The 18,698-nt window shown below is 39.4% G+C and overlaps 1 protein-coding gene across 1 annotated transcript in view; it reads left to right on the top strand.

Annotated features, from left to right (window-relative positions):
* Positions 1-18,698, top strand: part of npr2 (natriuretic peptide receptor 2) — a 90,552-nt gene that overhangs the window by 52,056 nt on the left and 19,798 nt on the right. The window contains exons 12-15 of the mRNA XM_085413483.1: positions 1,847-1,918; positions 2,656-2,815; positions 2,910-3,065; positions 9,593-9,761. Coding sequence (XP_085269609.1) covers positions 1,847-1,918; positions 2,656-2,815; positions 2,910-3,065; positions 9,593-9,761 — 557 coding nt within the window. The remainder of the gene's footprint in view (positions 1-1,846; positions 1,919-2,655; positions 2,816-2,909; positions 3,066-9,592; positions 9,762-18,698) is intronic.

The following is an 18,698-nucleotide window of genomic DNA, read 5'->3' as shown; positions in this document are numbered from 1 at the left end:
CAGATATCTGTGACTGATGTGATACTGCTGGATGCTGAAACAGAGGCCAGGGAAGACAAACTGTCAGCTCTGGAATTGTTTCTGCATTTAGTCTTTAAATAAACTTTAAGAGCATCTTGGCTGCTGATTATGGACAACCAGATTTCAGTAAATATCAGTAAAAAACAAGAAAAAAGAAATTAGTGTTCCATGAAGTCATAGCAATAATAACTAAATGCGATAAATAATGAAATGCTACTTTCGGCTGCTACTTTGTCACAAGGCGCTGACACAGAGTAGCTCCACATGTTTTGAATTTTGGCAGAGTTTCACACCGGATGCCCTTCCTGATCCAACCCCAGAGGGATTGGACTCTTTGTCTGGAATCGAACCAGTTCAGTTGAATTCAGTTTTATTAATATAACGCCAAATCCCAGTTAACTCAAGGCACTTTATGTTGCAAGGTAAAGACCCTGCAGTGATACAGAGAAAGCAGAGAAAACCCCAACAATCAGACATTTTCCTATGATTAAGTTTTTTGGTGACAGTGGGAAGGAAAAACTCCCTTTTAAGAGGAAGAAACAGAACCAGGCTTGGGGAGGGGTTGCCATCTGGTGCAACTGGTTTGGGGGGGGGGGGGGGGGGGGGGGTGAGACAAAGAAACCAAGACCTTTGGCTTACCATGTGATTGTGTGAACCACTGTGCTATGGAACCATTACATATAATAAATACATAAAAAATATAGCAATAAATAAATGTGACAAATAAGTAGACAATATGTAGAAAATTAGGGTAATTAATACAGATAAATACAAAACAGTAAAAAAAATAATGAATAAAATAAGATGATTAAAGTAAATAATTAAAAATAAAAAATAATTAACAGATAGATGGGTTTGGGTAAAATGCAAATGAAAAGTAGATAAATTAATCTCTCATAAATGAGAATAGGGATGAATACTTTTTTTTTTTAATTCACAGTTTACACTCTTAAAGTAAAGCTAAAGGGTGACACGTAAATGTTGATGTGTCTTTTTATTCAAAAAAGAAAAAAAAAACATGAAATAAACATGCCCTGTACAGTTAAAAATAAACATGAGAAATTCAAAATGAAAATAAAATGGATTAATCAAAAAGCAAACACTGCAATGAATGAATAAAAATATCAATTTTTTATTTTATAAATATATAATTATTTTTGAATTTTACTTTTGGTGCATTCAGGGTCTGTTTTATTGGAACTTTTATTGGCTTTATGCTTTAAAGATGAAGCGTACACAGATTAAGGATTAATCAGGACATATATATATATATACATACATACACTGGGGCGTGATTAGGGATAAGACACAGATGCATGTAATCACAGGTGAAAACAATCAGACAACTAACCAACCAGAACACACCTACTAAGGCAGGAAAACTCGCACTTAACATGATACAGAGACACAGGAATACTATACGGTGAATTAAAACAGGAGCTAAAAACTCAGCAATATCATAATAGTCACTAAAACAATAATAAAATCAAAACCAGATTTAAAAAGCTCAAAAAAATCCTAAAAGTCTAGAACCATAACTCAAACTTGGACTAGCTTTGGTTTACCTGTAATCTAATTTAGGCACAGATTAATTAATAACAACAATGACAAACACATGAGTGTTTCCAGACATACTTTAGCAACAATGATAGAAAAAGAAATGTCTTTGTGGAGCATTTTGTACTTTTGTCTGAAAATTATAGATTTGCATGCTTGATTGGTAGGTTCTCACCTCAAGACAGACAGAAGATTATATATAAGGCATTTCTTATGTCTGCAAAGGTTTTTGAGTTGTTCTTCCTTTTTATTCTTTCTTTATTTTAAGGACATTTTAGAGAATGAGAGCATCAACCTGGACTGGATGTTCCGCTACTCTCTGATCAATGACATCGTGAAGGTACGTCGCTGTCAGACTGGGTCAACAGGCATTGATTTAAAAAGTCACACATGTTTTTGAAAGATTGTCCCTTTTTTCTTAGTGTTGAAAAAAGAGGCTTTGTGCACTTTGGAGATGCACACAGAAAATGTCTGGGTTACCATGGTTTCTCATGGGCAGTTTCTCAGAGTCTAGACGGAGAGAGGGAGAGAGAAATGTGCAGAAAAATGTATTTTTGGCACAGTGCACGAAACTGGAGTAAATATTTCCATCCTATAATGTAAAGCAGGAGAGAAACTCTGCAGAAGTTTTCCTTCCAGCTTAATCAAAACTAATCATGGACATGATTTAGAGGACTCCTTTTTAATCTGTCCCAACAAAGAGGCTTTTTGTCAGAGCGATACCGAACGACTTGCATGACGAAGCCCTTCGGCTAAATTGCTCCACGCAGATAGCATCGTTTTGCAGGAGAAGAGGCGCTGGTGAAGCTCTGAGGCATGATTGACTCACCGTTTCCACAAAGTATTGAACATGAGTACTTCAGTATCCACTGTGTCTTTCTGTTTAACAGTAATTTCACAGAAATAACCCCCACGAAAGCGCCTGTCCTTGAGAAATGTTCTCCTCAGCATATGATTGTCTGTCAGATCATATTATTTCCACATGTCTGAACATAAGATTTACTGTAAACATGGGGAAAGTAGCAGAAACAGACAGAAAACACCCTGTAATGCTTTACTTGCACTTCTCTGCACCAGGGTATGAACTATCTGCACAACAGCTACTTTGGCTGCCATGGAAATCTGAAGTCATCTAATTGCGTAGTGGACAGTCGATTCGTTTTGAAAATAACAGATTTCGGCTTGGTCAGCTTCCGCACGTCCAGTGAAAATGACGACTCGCACTCACTCTATGCAAGTAAGTTAATGCAGCAATGATTATCCAGTCACATTGTTAAGAAGAAGAACATCAACTTTCTGCTAAAAGTTTGGGTTGTTCTGTTGTTATCTAGAGAAGCTCTGGACGGCTCCTGAGCTGCTCATATACGACCGCCATCCTCCTCAGGGGACTCAGAAGGGTGATGTGTACAGTTTTGGCATAATACTGCAGGAAATAGCTCTGAGGAATGGACCTTTCTATGTGGAGGGCATGGACCTCAGCCCCAAAGGTAAACACAACAGTTTTTTTTAATGGGCCTTAAACATGTCAGCTGACCCCTGCAGAAACAAATGTCCAGTAAACTAAAACATTTGTTCTTGTAGTTTAATTCAGCTCAATGTCTTTGAAAGGTCAGAGCACCCTTTCGTGCAGCCATGTACACAAAGAACATGTGCTGACCAGATGTCAAGGCAGAAAAAAACCCACAATGTGATGTTAAATCAGTCCAAGATATGAAAAAAATAGTCGACTGTAAATGAAGATGTGATCCAGAGATCGTGCAGAAGTGGAAACTGAAGGCAACGGTCATGTGTCTTATGTCTCGAAGCAGCTTTAGCTGTGATACATCTTCCTTAAGTCAACAGTATGCAACGGCTTGATTTTCAGAGTTTACTTTATTATTGTGTCATTATTAAAATAATATGCCCAACCCTTACAGGGTAGCACCACTAACAGATAACCAGAGCCACAAGTATAAACAAATAAAGCATAATAAACAGTAAAATGTATGAAGAAACACAGTGCTACATCCAAAAGCCCATCTGTTCAATATTAATTATCGCAGCGCAGATATTGTGCTCTAATATCGTTAATTATCATTGTCGGTGTTTTTTCAGCCAAAAGGTGTTTTAGCGTCACGGTTCTAACAGATCTTTGTGCCAGACTTGGCTGGTTTAGAAGCACCTGCTTCTGAAAGCTGCCATCATCAACACCGAGACCAGAGAGAGAGGATTTGGTTAACTGGGTCGCAAACAGTGTCCAAAGATCCCTAAAACATCCCTGTTTGTCAGTGGTCTGAATGTCTGCTGTATTCAGAATGTCTCTGAATCACTTTTTAGATTTCTTAGCCACGATGTAAAACATCACAGCTTAGTGATAAGGATAGAAGTGGAAAATAACAAAACAGTCAAAGCCTATGATGCTTAAAATATAATTCCATGCAACTTTTCACTATCACCGATGGACCAGTGGGTTACTTCAATCATTTCGAACTGCATGGTAAATGGTAAATGGCCTGTATTTATATAGCGCTTTACTAGTCCCTAAGGACCCTAAAGCGCTTTACATATCCAGTCATCCACCCATTCACACACACATTCACACACTGGTGATGGCAAGCTACATTGTAGCCACAGCCACCCTGGGGCGCACTGACAGAGGCGAGGCTGCCGGACACTGGCGCCACCGGGCCCTCTGACCACCATCAGTAGGCAACGGGTGAAGTGTCTTGCCCAAGGACACAACGACCGAGACTGTCCAAGCCGGGGCTCGAACTGGCAACCTTCCGATTACAAGGCGAACTCCCAACTCTTGAGCCACGATCGCCCCCCATGTGTAAAATCACCACTTAAATCAGTTTAAAAAATCTGGTGACTTTGTCTCAACATAAGGGTGGAAACACTTCTTCCTTTTACTTCTATCACAGCTTCATTAATGTGCACTTGAAAACAAGACAACATTAATTTTACAGAAAACAAGGCTTTGTGAAATGGTACAGTTGTCTTCCATCACACCCATTAAATGGTTGTGATTTGCTTATGTGTTCCTTGTTTCGACTGCTGATTGGCTCTTTAGGAGCAGCTGTCATTATAATTGTTCAGTCACACCAAAGCAAAAGAAATAGGATGGTGATCTCTTTGGTCATCCACCAATTGGAAGGTTGGTGGAAAACAATTTCCCAAGTATCCTTGGACAAGGCACTGAGCCACCAGACAGTCTGAGCGTGCAAGGGAGACCACTCGTGATTGGAAATTGATTGGACAGGTTACCTGATTTGAGGCGAGGCTAAACAATTGCATTTTGGTTGGACTGACTGCATTGCTCTCAACATGTTGCAATCAATCTGAATGAGTGCAACTCGTCTGCGAGGTGACTCTTTGCAGCAAGGGACTCAACTCAACTGGTTGTGTTCTGTTTACTTAAATGCAAGGTTGCCAAAACTCTATGTAATTTTGCAGTTCAGTTGTAAGCCTGCAGCAACTTTGTAATGATAACAATAATAATAATAATAATAAATTTTATTTAAAAGCGCTTTTCAAGACACCCAAGGACACTTAACAATAGAATAAAACATATTATAGAAAAATGACAAAATGAAGAACAATAAAAACAAAAAATCAGAAAATAAATAAACAAACAATAGGTTCACAATGAATATGCAGCATTGGGTTTTGAGTTGGGATTTAAACTGGGGGAGAGAACCAATGTTTCTTATGTCCGGGGGTAGAGAGTTCCACAGCTGCTTTGCTTTTTGGTCATGCTGTGGTCACCAACCACTGTTTTCCCAAACATTAAGCTGCGTAAACACTGGAAGTGAATTGCAGAGACACGAGGCCAAAGAAGGTGAAATAATATTTGATGATTTTGAGCGACTACAAGGAAAATAATTGCTGTCAATGTGAAGTGGGTGAGACTGAATGACCGGTGAGTCATGAATGCCCATGATTGACATTCGGCCTGGTAGTAAATACATTAGAGGGTTACCTAGGCAACCAGAACCTGGATTGTCCTCAAGCGAAAGGCCATCAGCTTCAAAGCGATGCGTGACGAGTGACTCGCTTCCAGTGTGGACACAACCTTCATGTCACATAATTCTAAGATAGATTTGATGAGTGATGAAGATGTCTCCTCTTTAAGTATGTCTCTGTAAACTTTGCGGGTAACTTGTTTCCGCCATAGGTCTCAATAAAATCCTAAACTTGTGTCACATGACTTAATGCTACTCCAATCAGGATGGAGGAAAACACATATTTTTTTAGAAAAAAGGTGACCCTACTTTTTAGCAGCAGCAAAGTAAAAGAAAAAAAGGAAAAAAACTCAGACTACTGACCGTGTGAAAACTTTCATACACTTGTGTGAAAATTATATATTTGTGTGCTTGATTGGAAGGCTGAGCTCCAAGACAGGCAGAAAATTATATATTTAGATGACACCATTTCAGACTGATCTTAAATCTTCATTATTATGGTTTGAAGTGAACTACTCACACGTGACCCTTTGGCTTTTCCTGCACACATACTGCATATTGTGGTTTGACCAGTTTCCCTGGTTTCCCTCTTTTGCCTGCACCTCCGCTGCTTCTGCATTAGTGACATCAGGAACAACTTCTAGAGCTACTCCAGATCAACTTTTGCGCATCCAAAGTGGATGCGTGAAACCCTCCTGGAGTGCTTCATCTGTGCGATGGCTTTCATTAACCTTTTATTCACAGTCACGCTCTACACTGATCGTACAAGTGGCTCACGCTCATCTGTAACAGGCTGTGAGCAGTGAAAGCCAGCACCTGCTCTCTAGTGTTCAGATGTGTTGGAGCCAGTTGTGAAATTGTGATTTTGTGGTTTTAAAATAACAGTGGAGTCTTCAAATTACTCTTATGGCTCTTTCGTGATGATAATACTAACAGAAAAGAGCGGATGTGGAAGAATCGTTTGGGGAAGGATGTCTCTTACAGACTTTTATAATGACATGATTTATGAATAAAAGAGGGAAAAAATATCAGCAACTATAAAGAGTCAACCAGCACTGCTGAATAAATTAATGCTATACAACAGAAATAGCACATTAGCATAAGGATAACACAATAAAAGAAGCGGTGTACTAAAAATATTAATAGAAATGTACTCTGTTTTAGCTCACTGAGTATAGCATCCTGTCTTCATGGGAATATTTTCCATTTGCCACAATAGTGAAAGCTCATATTGAACATGAACAAAGTTTTTAAAGCCTTACCTTTACTCCTGTTTTCAGAACTTTTTCATATCCCTGTGAGCCAAAAGACTTTAACCTCCAAGCATTCGCTTTCTAACACTCTTTTCCCTACTTATGGCTCTGTATCATGTCATAGGGAGAGGATATTGTGAGTAGTGAAGCCATCCTCAGCAAAGGTGTTCAAACCTGATGTTTGTGAGGGGCAGCCAATCAGAGACAAAGGATGGCTTAAAGGGAAAGCAGCTAAGGGTGTGCACTCTGACCCAGCGTAAACATAAATAAAGTTTGAATGATGTGAAGCTACTCTAGCAGGGTCCAAGAATGAAAATTCTAGAACTGGAAAGGAGGAAAATGAGTCCTTCTCATTTTCTCCTCCGGATAAATCTGAAACATTATGAGAGTCAAGTTCAGTTAAAACTGTAGAAAACTGTTATCAATATACAGTGCATTGAGCTTTAAGTAGAGTTCACATGTGGCGGAAAAAATATTACCAACACTATGAAATATACACCTTTGAACACAAAGTCATCAGTCAGGGTGTTTTTGTGGTGTGAAGCTAGCGAGGCAGTTTAGTTTAGCTTTTACAAAGTAATAAATTATTTTTTGGACAGTGCGCTGTTTTGATAAATGATGTTTCTTTGCACTGCGACCAAAGCTGAGCGTTGTTTCCAAAGATCTAGCTGCTTTATTTATTAATGAAATTAATAAATAAAGAGCACAGTGTTGGGGTCCACACAGTCCCCAGTTACCAGACTGGCAGTGTGACCAATTATTTTATTAAAAGAACATGAGAGGACCCTCCTGGGTGAGCAGCAGTGAAATGAAGTAATGTCTTTTTTGTCATGAATTCCTTCTCAATCATTTAATCATTTGAGTATATCCTATCATTGCTAACTGATGTCCTCAAAGTGACATCACATCACTTGTTGTTGTAAGCATTAATAACACATTTCTGAGATGACCTATAGACTTTCACAAGATTAGGAAGTAAGATAAATTTGAGAAATACTTCAGAGAAACTGGAAAGAGGAAGAAATATCCTGGGTCTGCCCAAAGATAACAATATCCAACACACCAGTTATGTCTCAGAGAACAGATGATGACAACCCACGTTTCTCAGAAGAGTCTACTTCTCATTATTGATGATGACTTAGATCTTACAACTTATAAAAACATTTAATACCGATTACCAAATTTGGACTCAGGGATTTTTCTGCTGATATTGTAATAAGACCTTGAGGAAAGCTTATTAAATTTCACTTGCTGCCAAAAAATGCTGCACTTTATGCTCCTTGTTGAGATGGTGTACAGTGCTATGAAAAAGTGTTTGCCTCGTTCCTGATTTCTTAGTTTCTTGGGTAATGTTGCCACCCCACTGGGTGGGCGACATGAAGGCATACGTTTATGTATGCGATAAGTCAAGAATGACACCATAGGTGTAGCTACTTCGATGAGTTTGAATCTCAGTGACTTTGACCTCAAGTAAGTACATTTTCTGAAAATCTTGTGAATGTGATAACTTGACAACAAGGCAATGTAAGATTTTGAAATTGAGACTATTGGTGTGTCTACCAGGAGGCTGAGGGGTAGCACTGGGAGCCACCAGTAATATTTGTATGTTTCTTACATTTAAATGTTTAAGATAAAACAAACAAAATTAGACAAAGATAACCTGAGTAAATACAAAATGCAGTTTTTAAAAGATGATTTTCTTTAACAAGGGAAACATTTTTCCACTTAACTGACAACTGGTTGGTCCACCACTTGCAGCAAGAACTCCAGTCAACCGTTTGTGATAACTGACAGTCAGTCTTTCAAATTCCCGTGGAGGAATTTCGTCCCTCTCTTCTTTGCAGAATTGTTTTTATTCGGCCACACTTGGAGGTTATCTACCTTGTTTAAAGTCATGCCAAAGCATCTCAATCTGATTTAAGTCCAGACTTTGATTAGGCCACTCCGAAACCTTTATTTCTTTTTGAGCCATTCAGCAGTGGATTTGCAGCTGCGTTTCAGATCATTGTCCTGCTGCATATCCGAAGTGCTTCTGTCTCTGGCCATCAGTGCAGGGCATGAACTAATGGCTGGACATTCATCTTCAGGATTCTGTGGTAGAGAGCAGATTTCATGGTTCCATCAATTACAGCAAGTCATCCTGAAGCAACAAAGCAGCCCCAGACCGTCACACCACCACAGTCATGTCTGACACTTGGTATGATGTTCTTTGTATGAAATGCTGTGTTAGTTTCTGCATCTCCCATGGATGTGACTTTTGCCCAGTTACTTTTTTATCGTTGAATAATGAACTCAGACCTTAACTGAGGCAAGTGAGGTCTGCAGTTCTTTCGCTGTTGTTCTGGGTTCTTTAGTGACCTACTGGATGAGTCATCAGTGGCCTCTTGTAGTAATCCTGTAGTAATTTTAGTAGGCTTCTCTTGGGAAAGTTCACCACTGTTCCCAAAGAAACTGCTTTGTAACCCTGTCCAGACTGATAGATGTCATTTTGTTTCTCATCTCATCTGTTTTCTTGGATTGTGGGATGATGTGTTGCTTTTTGAGATCTTTTACTCTACTTCACTTTGTCAGTCAGGTTCTATTCAACTGATTTCTTGATTCAGCGGGTGTGGCTGAAATTGAACTCAGCTCTCTAAAAAATGTGGTTAATCACAGTTAATTGATGATCATGTGAATGTGACTAATATGCAAAAAACTATAAAATCAGGAGGCAAATATTTGTCACTGTATCTGTCTCTGTTGGTTTTCAGCTGTTCAATTGTGTCCTGACTATTATAATAACCTGCTGAGTTTCACACTTTGTCTTCTCGTCTCCAGAAATTGTTCAGAAGGTGAGGAACGGTCAGAAGCCATACTTTCGGCCAACCACAGACAATAGATACCATTCAGAGGAGCTGACCATCCTGATGGAGGGCTGCTGGGCCGAGGACCCTGCAGAGAGGCCGGACTTCAGCCACATCAAGATCTACATGGCAAAACTCAACAAGTGAGTCCCACCCTATGGCAGTCTGTTCACACCTATTTCACAGCCAGCTCAATTGCAGATACATGCCTTTGCATATTTGAAGCAGCTAAGTATGATCTAGATGTCTACTAACCTTTTTCTTTTAAGCCAAATGTAATGTGGCAGGAGTTAGGACACAAAGGCACAGGGTAGAAAAACTAAACAAGGATCCAAAACCAGGGGGATAAGAAGTATGAGGAACTGAAGAGTGAAGCACAGAGTGCACACAGGAGTGCACACAGGAGTGACTGAGGACGAGACACAGGTAGAAGAAAAAAAACAAAAACAGGTAAAGCCAACAGGACAGAACGGAATAAAAAATAAGGCAAAACAAGACACAGGAAAAAAAGACAAACAAAAAATTAAAATAAAACATGAGAAAAATCGTCTAATTAACAAGTAAAAATCACTAATGTACAAGCAATAAAATACCAAATTTATGAGAAAAGAATGGAGAAAAAAAATACATTTCCAAGAAAAAAGTTAAAAAGAAAAAAAAGGCAAATTTACAGCAAATAAAATGGTTAATTTATGAGGGAAAAATAGCAGAATTACAGCGAGAAGGGCGAATTAACAAGAAAAAACCCCTCGAAATTATGAAGAAAAAATAGTCAAATGTATGCTTCTGTAAGTTTCTGAAAACAAAAACTGTCAAATTTTTGCAAAAAAAAATTTCATAAAGTTTTTGGTCATTGTTTTTCTTGTACATTTTTTTTTATTTTAGTCTAGAAAATTCAAAACTTTTTCTCTGAATTTTAATTAATTTTCTTTTTTCAACAACTCCAGAACTATGACATGCAGAATAACAAAAACACAATAATAATAATTAAAAAACCTATTTCAATCAGACTGTAAAACTGTGGATAAATGTGAATTTAAGTCTTTTTAGCTGTTTTCATTTTCAAGGATATTAATGTCTGACCAGATACAGCATAGAAAACAATGCTTGCAGGGTCAGTTCATCCCCAGTGCAGAAAAACTCAAAAGTCAGATATTTGAGTGAACAAAGCCAAAGCTGTCTGCATTGCTTCATACTACAAGGGGAAAATGAGAAAATATTTTTCAGTAATTGGGAAAACTGACCTTTCACAGCATAATAAAATTACACCGAAACAGTAGGAGCTGGAAGCCCTCTTCACAAATTCAACCTTTTCTACACGTCAGTCCTGTTTATCGGAGTCAGTATAATTGGACAAATTGAATGTGACGCTGGTCGTGTCTTCCCTGGCTATCAGCGTCTTCCCTGCCAAGCCCAACAAGTGAGCTTCGTGCTGAGAGTCCCTGCCAGGAGAACTGATAGGTTTAAGAGATTCAAAAAGGCAAACAGGACAAAGAGTCATGTTCTGGAAACAGCTGAGACAATTTCAGATAAAAAGCTGTTTGTAATTCATGACACACTGCACTCGACAGGAAGTGCTTATGTATCAGTGAGAGTGTGTGTTTGTGTAAGAAAGGGGGAGGGAGTGAATCCATGTTTCTAGTATTGTTTTCGATATTCCAATGAATCATTCTCGTGCTTATTTGGGGTCTGAGTTTCATATCGAAGCAGGAAGCGTATGTTTTCTCCTGAGCAGGGCAGCTCTGTGAGATTATATCAAGTGAAGTGACACTAAAGCACATCCGATGTCATCAATCCATCACGGCCAGCTTGCACTGAGGTGGTTTCAGCCAAGTGCAATACGTCTAGGATGAAAATCTGCATATTTGACCAAAGAAGCTGCAAAAAAGCAACAATATAAGTGACAAATGAACCTCGTCTGGATTGTGTGGGAGTGATTTGATCAGATTTGTCTGGCAGTGACTGAACGACCCACTAACTGTTCGTAATCGCTCCCTAATTGCACTGAATTCATCATGAGTTATTTTTTTTAGTATTTGAGTGACTGAGTGTGTCCATTTATTCTCGATATATGAATGAATGAAAAGGAGCCAACACCTGTTGTTGCTTAAAATGAGCACAGAGATAAAAAGGAGAAACATGAGAAAGAAGTAGATTTATTTTAACTTTGGGAAAGCGGAAGCAAATATTGGGCCCATTCACCTAAATTTAAAAGCCAGCAGATTTAAACATATTTTCTAACAGTTTTGCACCTTATTTGGTGTTTTTTGGAAACCTTTGGGAATTTTAAATGGTGTGAAATGACCCTCTTTGGCATTCAGAACTACCTTAATTCTCTATGGCACAGGTGACTCCTCGAGGGCCGGTGTCCTGCAGGTTTTAGATGTGTCCTTGATCCAACACAGCTGATTTAAATGGATAAATTACCTCCTCAACATGTTTGGAAGTTCTTCAGAGGCCTGGTAATGAACTAATCCTTTGATTCAGGTGTGTTGACCCAGGGTGAGATCTAAAACCTGCAGGACACCGGCCCTTGAGGTCTGGAGTTTGACACCCTGCTCTATGGCAATAGATTCAACATCTCCTGTTTCACCACATCCCAAAGGTGCACTGTTGGATTAAGATCTTGTGACTGTGCAAGCCATTAAAGCACAGGAATGAGAAAAGAAAAAAGCACCATTTCTCAGGGCGAAACTGCCTTGTTGAGGTCAGAGGTCAATTGCCATCTGCAACAGTATCTCAAATAACCGCTTGTTGCTACCAAAGTTTGCAGAAGAGCATCTATGAACACAGAATGTAGCAGCAGAAGACCACACTGAGTGTCACTCCTGTCAGCTAAGAACTGGAAAGGGGGCTGGTTGTGGTGTAATTGTTTAAAGATTTTTTTCCTGGCACACTTTGGGTCCTTGCTGTGAGGTGACACCACCAAACACACGGTACTCTAATGAAAATGTGGCTTGTTTAATTACATGAAACCATAAAACACTGTAGATAGAAAACCAATATTTGGGATTTGGGAGTTTTTAAACACACCGTTTACCTTCAAGAATTCACTGAATCAAATGTAAGCTTGTTCACACTGATGAATGATGTAGCCTGCCTTAATTAGTGGACATGAGTGCAGCTAATCAGGGAAAACTAGTCATTCATAATTTCCCCCCGATTTGTTATTCAATTTTTTTTAACTTGGTTATAGTGTTTTCCAACTCTTTCTGTGTGTGGCAAATGGTTAACAGAAACAAGCTTAACACGATATTTCAGTTGAATTATAGAATTAAAAATAAAAAGAAATAGGAATGGCTGGTATAAAAAAATAAAGTTACAGATGTTAGTGTCAACTTAGGCCTAACAGGCTGCTGGGCATATTAATATTTCACTAAGTCAAAAAATGTGAACAAAGCAACACTGTGAGGATAATATTTCATACAGTAAGAAAGTGTGCTGTGTTAAAGGAGTAAAAAAATCAGGATTCAGCAGATTAAACACAGCTCCTGCATGACTGCAGAGCTGTCAGGGGGTTGTAATGTTTTGCCTGCCAACTGCACTCGATCTTCCCGTCCTGTAACTTGTGGCATAAAGATCAAAGCACAGGTCATGGTTCATTGCTCTGAGAGGCAGCTCGTTGCTTTCTGCAGCTCATGGTGTGTGGTAGCTAGCGTCGCTCCGTGCAGCAGGAAAGAAACTGATTTACAGGCGAGTGCTGATTTTCACCTGTGGCTACCCCTTTGACAGATGTGTACTTAACATAGACTTTACGGTTATCGTTTTTACTTTCTTTAATTCACTTTGTGATATTGAGTGAAGGTGGGAAGGTTTACTGCTCGATAGGGGGACTGCTGCCCTGTAATCAATAGCCAAAGTAATCATTTTCACGGCCTTTCATTTGCTTTAACAGAGGGCGTCAGTCGCAGCATGCAGTGGGCGTGCAGTTGAATTCTCTTTATGGAAAAGAAAAATCCTTAAGCTCTCCTTTCCTTTGTCTGGGTTTTTCTTCAACATCAGTAACTGCTGGCAGAGGAAAACTTGGAGAAAACACAAAGGTATGGCAGTTAATTTTCCAAAACGGACAAAATTGGGACCTAATTGTCTTACAAGCTCAACAGTTTCACCTCTCTATTTCTTCAGTGGAAATATGTGGAACAGTTCTCGATTAGGTATCACTGCAGTCTTGCTCACTTTGCCGAATTTTAAGATAATTTCAAACAGGTTTTTCTATTTCTGGCTTTGTGTGATGTCAGAAAGACGTGGTATCCTTCAAAGGTCCTCCCAGGTACTCTGCAATCACAGAAGCTCCACCTACATGCTGTTAATGAGGGGCATCCAATTAGAAGAAAGTTGATTTAAAGATGACATTAGTTGCACTACTGCCCAGCATAAGATAAATAAGGAGTCGAAGAATAAAAATATAGAGCCATAAATAAGCGTGGATTATGGAATGAGTATGGAATCTGTATGCTCTAAAAACAGCTGTTTAGGGTCTGATTCCACAAACTTCTGTATGGCTGTTGTGTGTTTTTCCTCTCAGTTTGACCTTTCCTCCGTTAGCAGTGTAATTCAGCACAGGATGGGCCCGGTGATGTATAGCTTTCCATTTGAAGTGGCCTGGAGTAGACGGGTCTGTATGACTGATAGCCATAGAAGCACTCAGTGATGCGCTTGACAGCTGAAAGCTAATTCCCTCCTCACGTGTATGACGCCCTTCACCTCTGAGGCTCGTACGCTAATGCACTGTTTGCTGGTTATTTTCATTAGGTAAATGTATGTTGTTGACATGACGTGATGGATGAGCTGGTATATTTAGTCTGTGTGTGTGTTAGGGGGAGAGCCGAAGGGTGTAGTAAAAACAGGGGCGTTCAGCAGTAAATTGTTCGTTTTATCCCACTTTTCACTCTGCTGTTCATTGATTCCCGATACCGTGCACGTCGAGTCTCTCGCTGTTTCCCACCAGGTCTGTGTCTTTTGTTGACACTGCCCACACACACACAAACCCTAATGTAGCCACACATTTTCAGCCAAAATGTTACTTCCTGAAGAATGTTTAGCCTCTTTGCAAACAAAAAAGCACTCAGAGACAATGTGCTAGAGCCAAGATTGTGCAACTATTGACATTTGTTTTAAGAAAAATGCTTGTTGTATTTAAAAAACATGGTGATACCAAACATAAGATCCAGGAAGTTCATGAGACAAAAGGAATCCACAAGGAGCATAAGGACCGAAAAGTAAACATACAGAGCACAAACAGACAAACCAGACCTCAGGAATACGGCGGTTCTGACACTGATGCTGGAGCCGATTGCGCCAGATGCTGAATGGCAAGTTTCAAGCCTTGTTTATGGTTATCACATGCACTGAATCTGTCATCATCACAGCTCTCTCACTATTTATACCAGTGCTTAAGGAGGAGTCACTGCAATCTCCTCCTGAATGACAGGAATAGAAGAAGTAAAACAGGAAGCAAAGTGACGTGACATTTACTTCCGCTTTGAACTTTTATGGTTACGACTCGGCTCAAAAGCTGCAACATAAAGTGGAGACGGATACGAGACTTTTAGAAACATTGCTTCCACTTTAAACCACTCGAGCATCTCAGCTTAAAATGACAGCCCAGAGAGCCCAGAGAGAATAAAGGCGAGAAGTGGCATCTCCACCAAGCCAACCTCAGGCACCCCTTTATCCAATCAGGTGTAGGCAATGGTCAGTTAAGGCTCTGTAACACCCAGAAACTGTATTTGCTGAAAGGCTGGCGCTACACTGGAACAGTTCTGCTGCGATTTGTTTTTGCTGTATATTTGAAAAGGTCACAAAGAAAGGGAAACGTTTATATATCAAACATGCCAGACCTCTAAATTATTAAAATTTTAGTTTTTACAACAAGAACAGGATATTTAATCAAAAAATCATATAGAAATAGTTGGGGAGGTCATGTGTAGAAAATCTCAAAGGAGGGAACTCAGAGAGGAGAAGACACAGGCAGTGGATATGGATATTTTGCGGTGGTCTCGAGGGACATTTTGGCCTGGTGTTAGTTTCAGCAGCAGGATCGAGCTGACAAATCTCCAGATCCATGCATCAGGTGTGACTCTTTGACTAGACTGTCTGCTCTTACCACAGCGTCCTTACACTCTCCAGAGACGCACACAGATGGAGCCTGCCTCTCTCTATCTCAGTAAGGCACGTAGTATGTAACTGCTTATCTGCATGAAATGGAAGACAATTCCCCAGCGTCACTGGACAGTCAAAGGAAAGGTGGAGGTCTGAAAAAGGAATTTCAAAAAATGACAAGCAGGAAGCAGACACATCTCTCATCCTTTGTATAAAAGATGCAGGCTAAATGTTTTATCATTACCAGCAAGTTTGTGAGGGAGCACCTGTAGCTGCTGCGCAGAGCTCATCAATGCTAGACTACCAGATGGCAGATACCTTAATAACTGAGGGCTTTGTTTAAAAAAAAGAAGCTAAGTTACAGCCTTAAATGCATCCATAAAGCTTTGCACAAATGTGAAATTTCAGTTCCAAGAATGTCGATATAACTCTGATATTTAAAAATAAGATCTATTGTTAATAACACAAAATCAGAATCAGAGAAACATTTTAACATTTCAATGCATTTGCATGTGGATGGAGACTCTGTACATCTGTCTTAACTCTTATTGTCAGTTTCATTCATTTACAAAATAGAGCGGTTCGATCCTGAGATGACACAAGTCCCTTTGGGGTTGAATCAGAAAGGGCATCTGGCATAAAAACTCAAATGTGTAGCTACCCGTGCTAACTACTCTGTGTGAATAACGGAGCAGCTGAAAGTCGTGTTCTCCGTAAATTAGAGACAAACACAGTTTACTGATAGTGCTTTTAAAATTTTCAATAGGAGACAAGACATTATTAGATGTCTTGTATTAAACGTTGGACCTATAATATCATTAAAGTGAATTATTGTAATCATGTAGAGAAAATCTGAGATAGTGACAGCCTCAAATTACAGGCTTATTTATACATATACACAAATATAGAATATTTATACACAAGTGGAAACAGCCGGGCCAAAATAAGACACAGGTGTAGACAGTTAAAACAATGAAGTGGGGGAGGAAATAAAGTATAAAGTAGAGGAGATGGTTCTTGTTTTATTTTGGTAGTCAGCTAATGCGGTGACAAAAAACCCTTATCAGCTTTCAAAGAAAACAAGGACAGCATTCAAACACAAATCAAAGGCAAAGGAAGAATAAAACTCATCAGTACCAAAGACAAGCCCATAATAATCCAGCCTCAAAATAAAGAAATCAGGACCCAAACACAGGGAAACTAAGACCAACCCATTACAAACCTATAAAACAAACAAACCCAGTGGTTCTCGGTCAGGAAAAAATAGAGAAAATGAGTTTTCTAATGCTGTAATGATATTCCACCAACTCTGTTTCCGCTAATGATATAAAATAAAAAATAAATGAAAAAAGATTAAAGACAAACATGTGGTGTATGGGGCACAGGCACTTTATGGAGCTTCAGAATTAGTGCATGCCAGAAAAAGTTAAGTGGCCTGTGATGGAGTCCAGGAATGATTGTGAAGACAAAGGCAGGAAGTTAAGGTGCAGGTGATACAAAAAGAAAAGCTTCTACCAAACTAAGAAGGGAGCACTAAAATCAAAACAGGAACTAAAACTTGATAATGTCACAAGAACTCAGGATTTTGGGGTTTCCATGTGATCGAGCGCTACTTGCCAGAAAAGACTACACCATCAAATGTAAATGACTGCAGATGGAAACAGACGTCTTCATACTAAGGTGAAATTTAATTTTGCTCCCTGCTCGTGCCAAACATTTGATATATTCATTTTTAAAAAAAAATTAAAAACCTTGTACCAAACTGAATTGTCCCTTCTCTTCTCAGCTTCCAGCATTACTGTTAGTTTTGGATGAATGGTGGGAAAAATATGGATGTTTGTGATGCGCGCTGCAGTAAACAGTGGTTGGCCTGTGTGATTGCATTCAGTGCATTGATACTCATCAGTCTTTCATGTCTCCCTCTGATGTTTTGTACTTTAAACTTAAACATGTGGGTGTGTGTAGGATCCTTGACCCAGCAGACACGTGGCAGGATGCCAGACATTGATGCTTTTAGCCGCCATGGTGGTGTGGCTGACTCACCTTCTTGCTCCGTCGGAGTAAATGCGTGTACCAGCATGCTTGTGTGTATGTGTGTGTGCGTAAGCATATGAATGTAAAAATCTCAAGAGAAAAAAAGAAAAAAAAACCACACATTATACAATACATGATTTTTATAATTATAAAATAAATGTGAAGGGCCATGATTGCAGCGGTAACAAGGAAATGGAGACCTGCCGTTAAACCTTTAGAAGGGAACAACAGCTGTATGTGTGCTGTATGCTGAAAATAACATATAAAATAATGACTGCTGCACTGCTTTTATTGTGTCTTACCTGTTTAACAGTGGTGGTCATGTTTGAGGAGGGAGAGCTACTCAAATACTCCAAATAAGACCTCTGAATTATAGTTTTTGTGTTGTTTACATTTAGTGCCATTTAATCTGTGAAGTCTCAGCATAAACAGTGTGAAACTGCTAAACATAGTTCAGTAATTCCTTCAGTAAAACAAGACCCCAGTAATATGTTTATATGCTAGTGCTAAAAATGTTTCTGCCCTCTATTTCTATTAATTTTTACATTATAGGCTTTGATTTTCTTGTATTTTCCACTTGTATTCACTGCACTGTGGTGTAAGCTTAACCTCTGTTTTTTTTCTTTTGGACTTTTCAATCAAAGTCTAGAAAATAGAGCACTAGGGACATGTTCAGGTGGCCAGCCCCTCAGGTCCGACTCCAGGGTGAAGCACTGGTATCTCATCAGATCCAGGCGAGGTTTCTGAATTCCATGCTGCAGTCATTGTAGAGGTCTGGCTCCTCACTTAGGACCAGATTACCTTGGAAACCCTACCAGAAGGAGCTGGCCTGCCATGGAAACCCATGCCATGAAGCTCCTGGCTCACACTTTTTGTGCTGATGTTAATGCCAGAACAGATTTGGATCTCTGCAGTCACTGTTTTAGCAGAGAATTGTTTACTTG

This window comes from Rhamphochromis longiceps, linkage group LG7, assembly GCF_057381845.1.
Source record: "Rhamphochromis longiceps isolate RC_006_pf linkage group LG7, R_longiceps_female_GT1.1, whole genome shotgun sequence".
NCBI classification, from domain to species: Eukaryota; Metazoa; Chordata; class Actinopteri; order Cichliformes; family Cichlidae; genus Rhamphochromis; species Rhamphochromis longiceps.
Note: the sequence above shows the minus strand (reverse complement) of the source record. Positions and strands in the feature narration are given on the sequence as shown.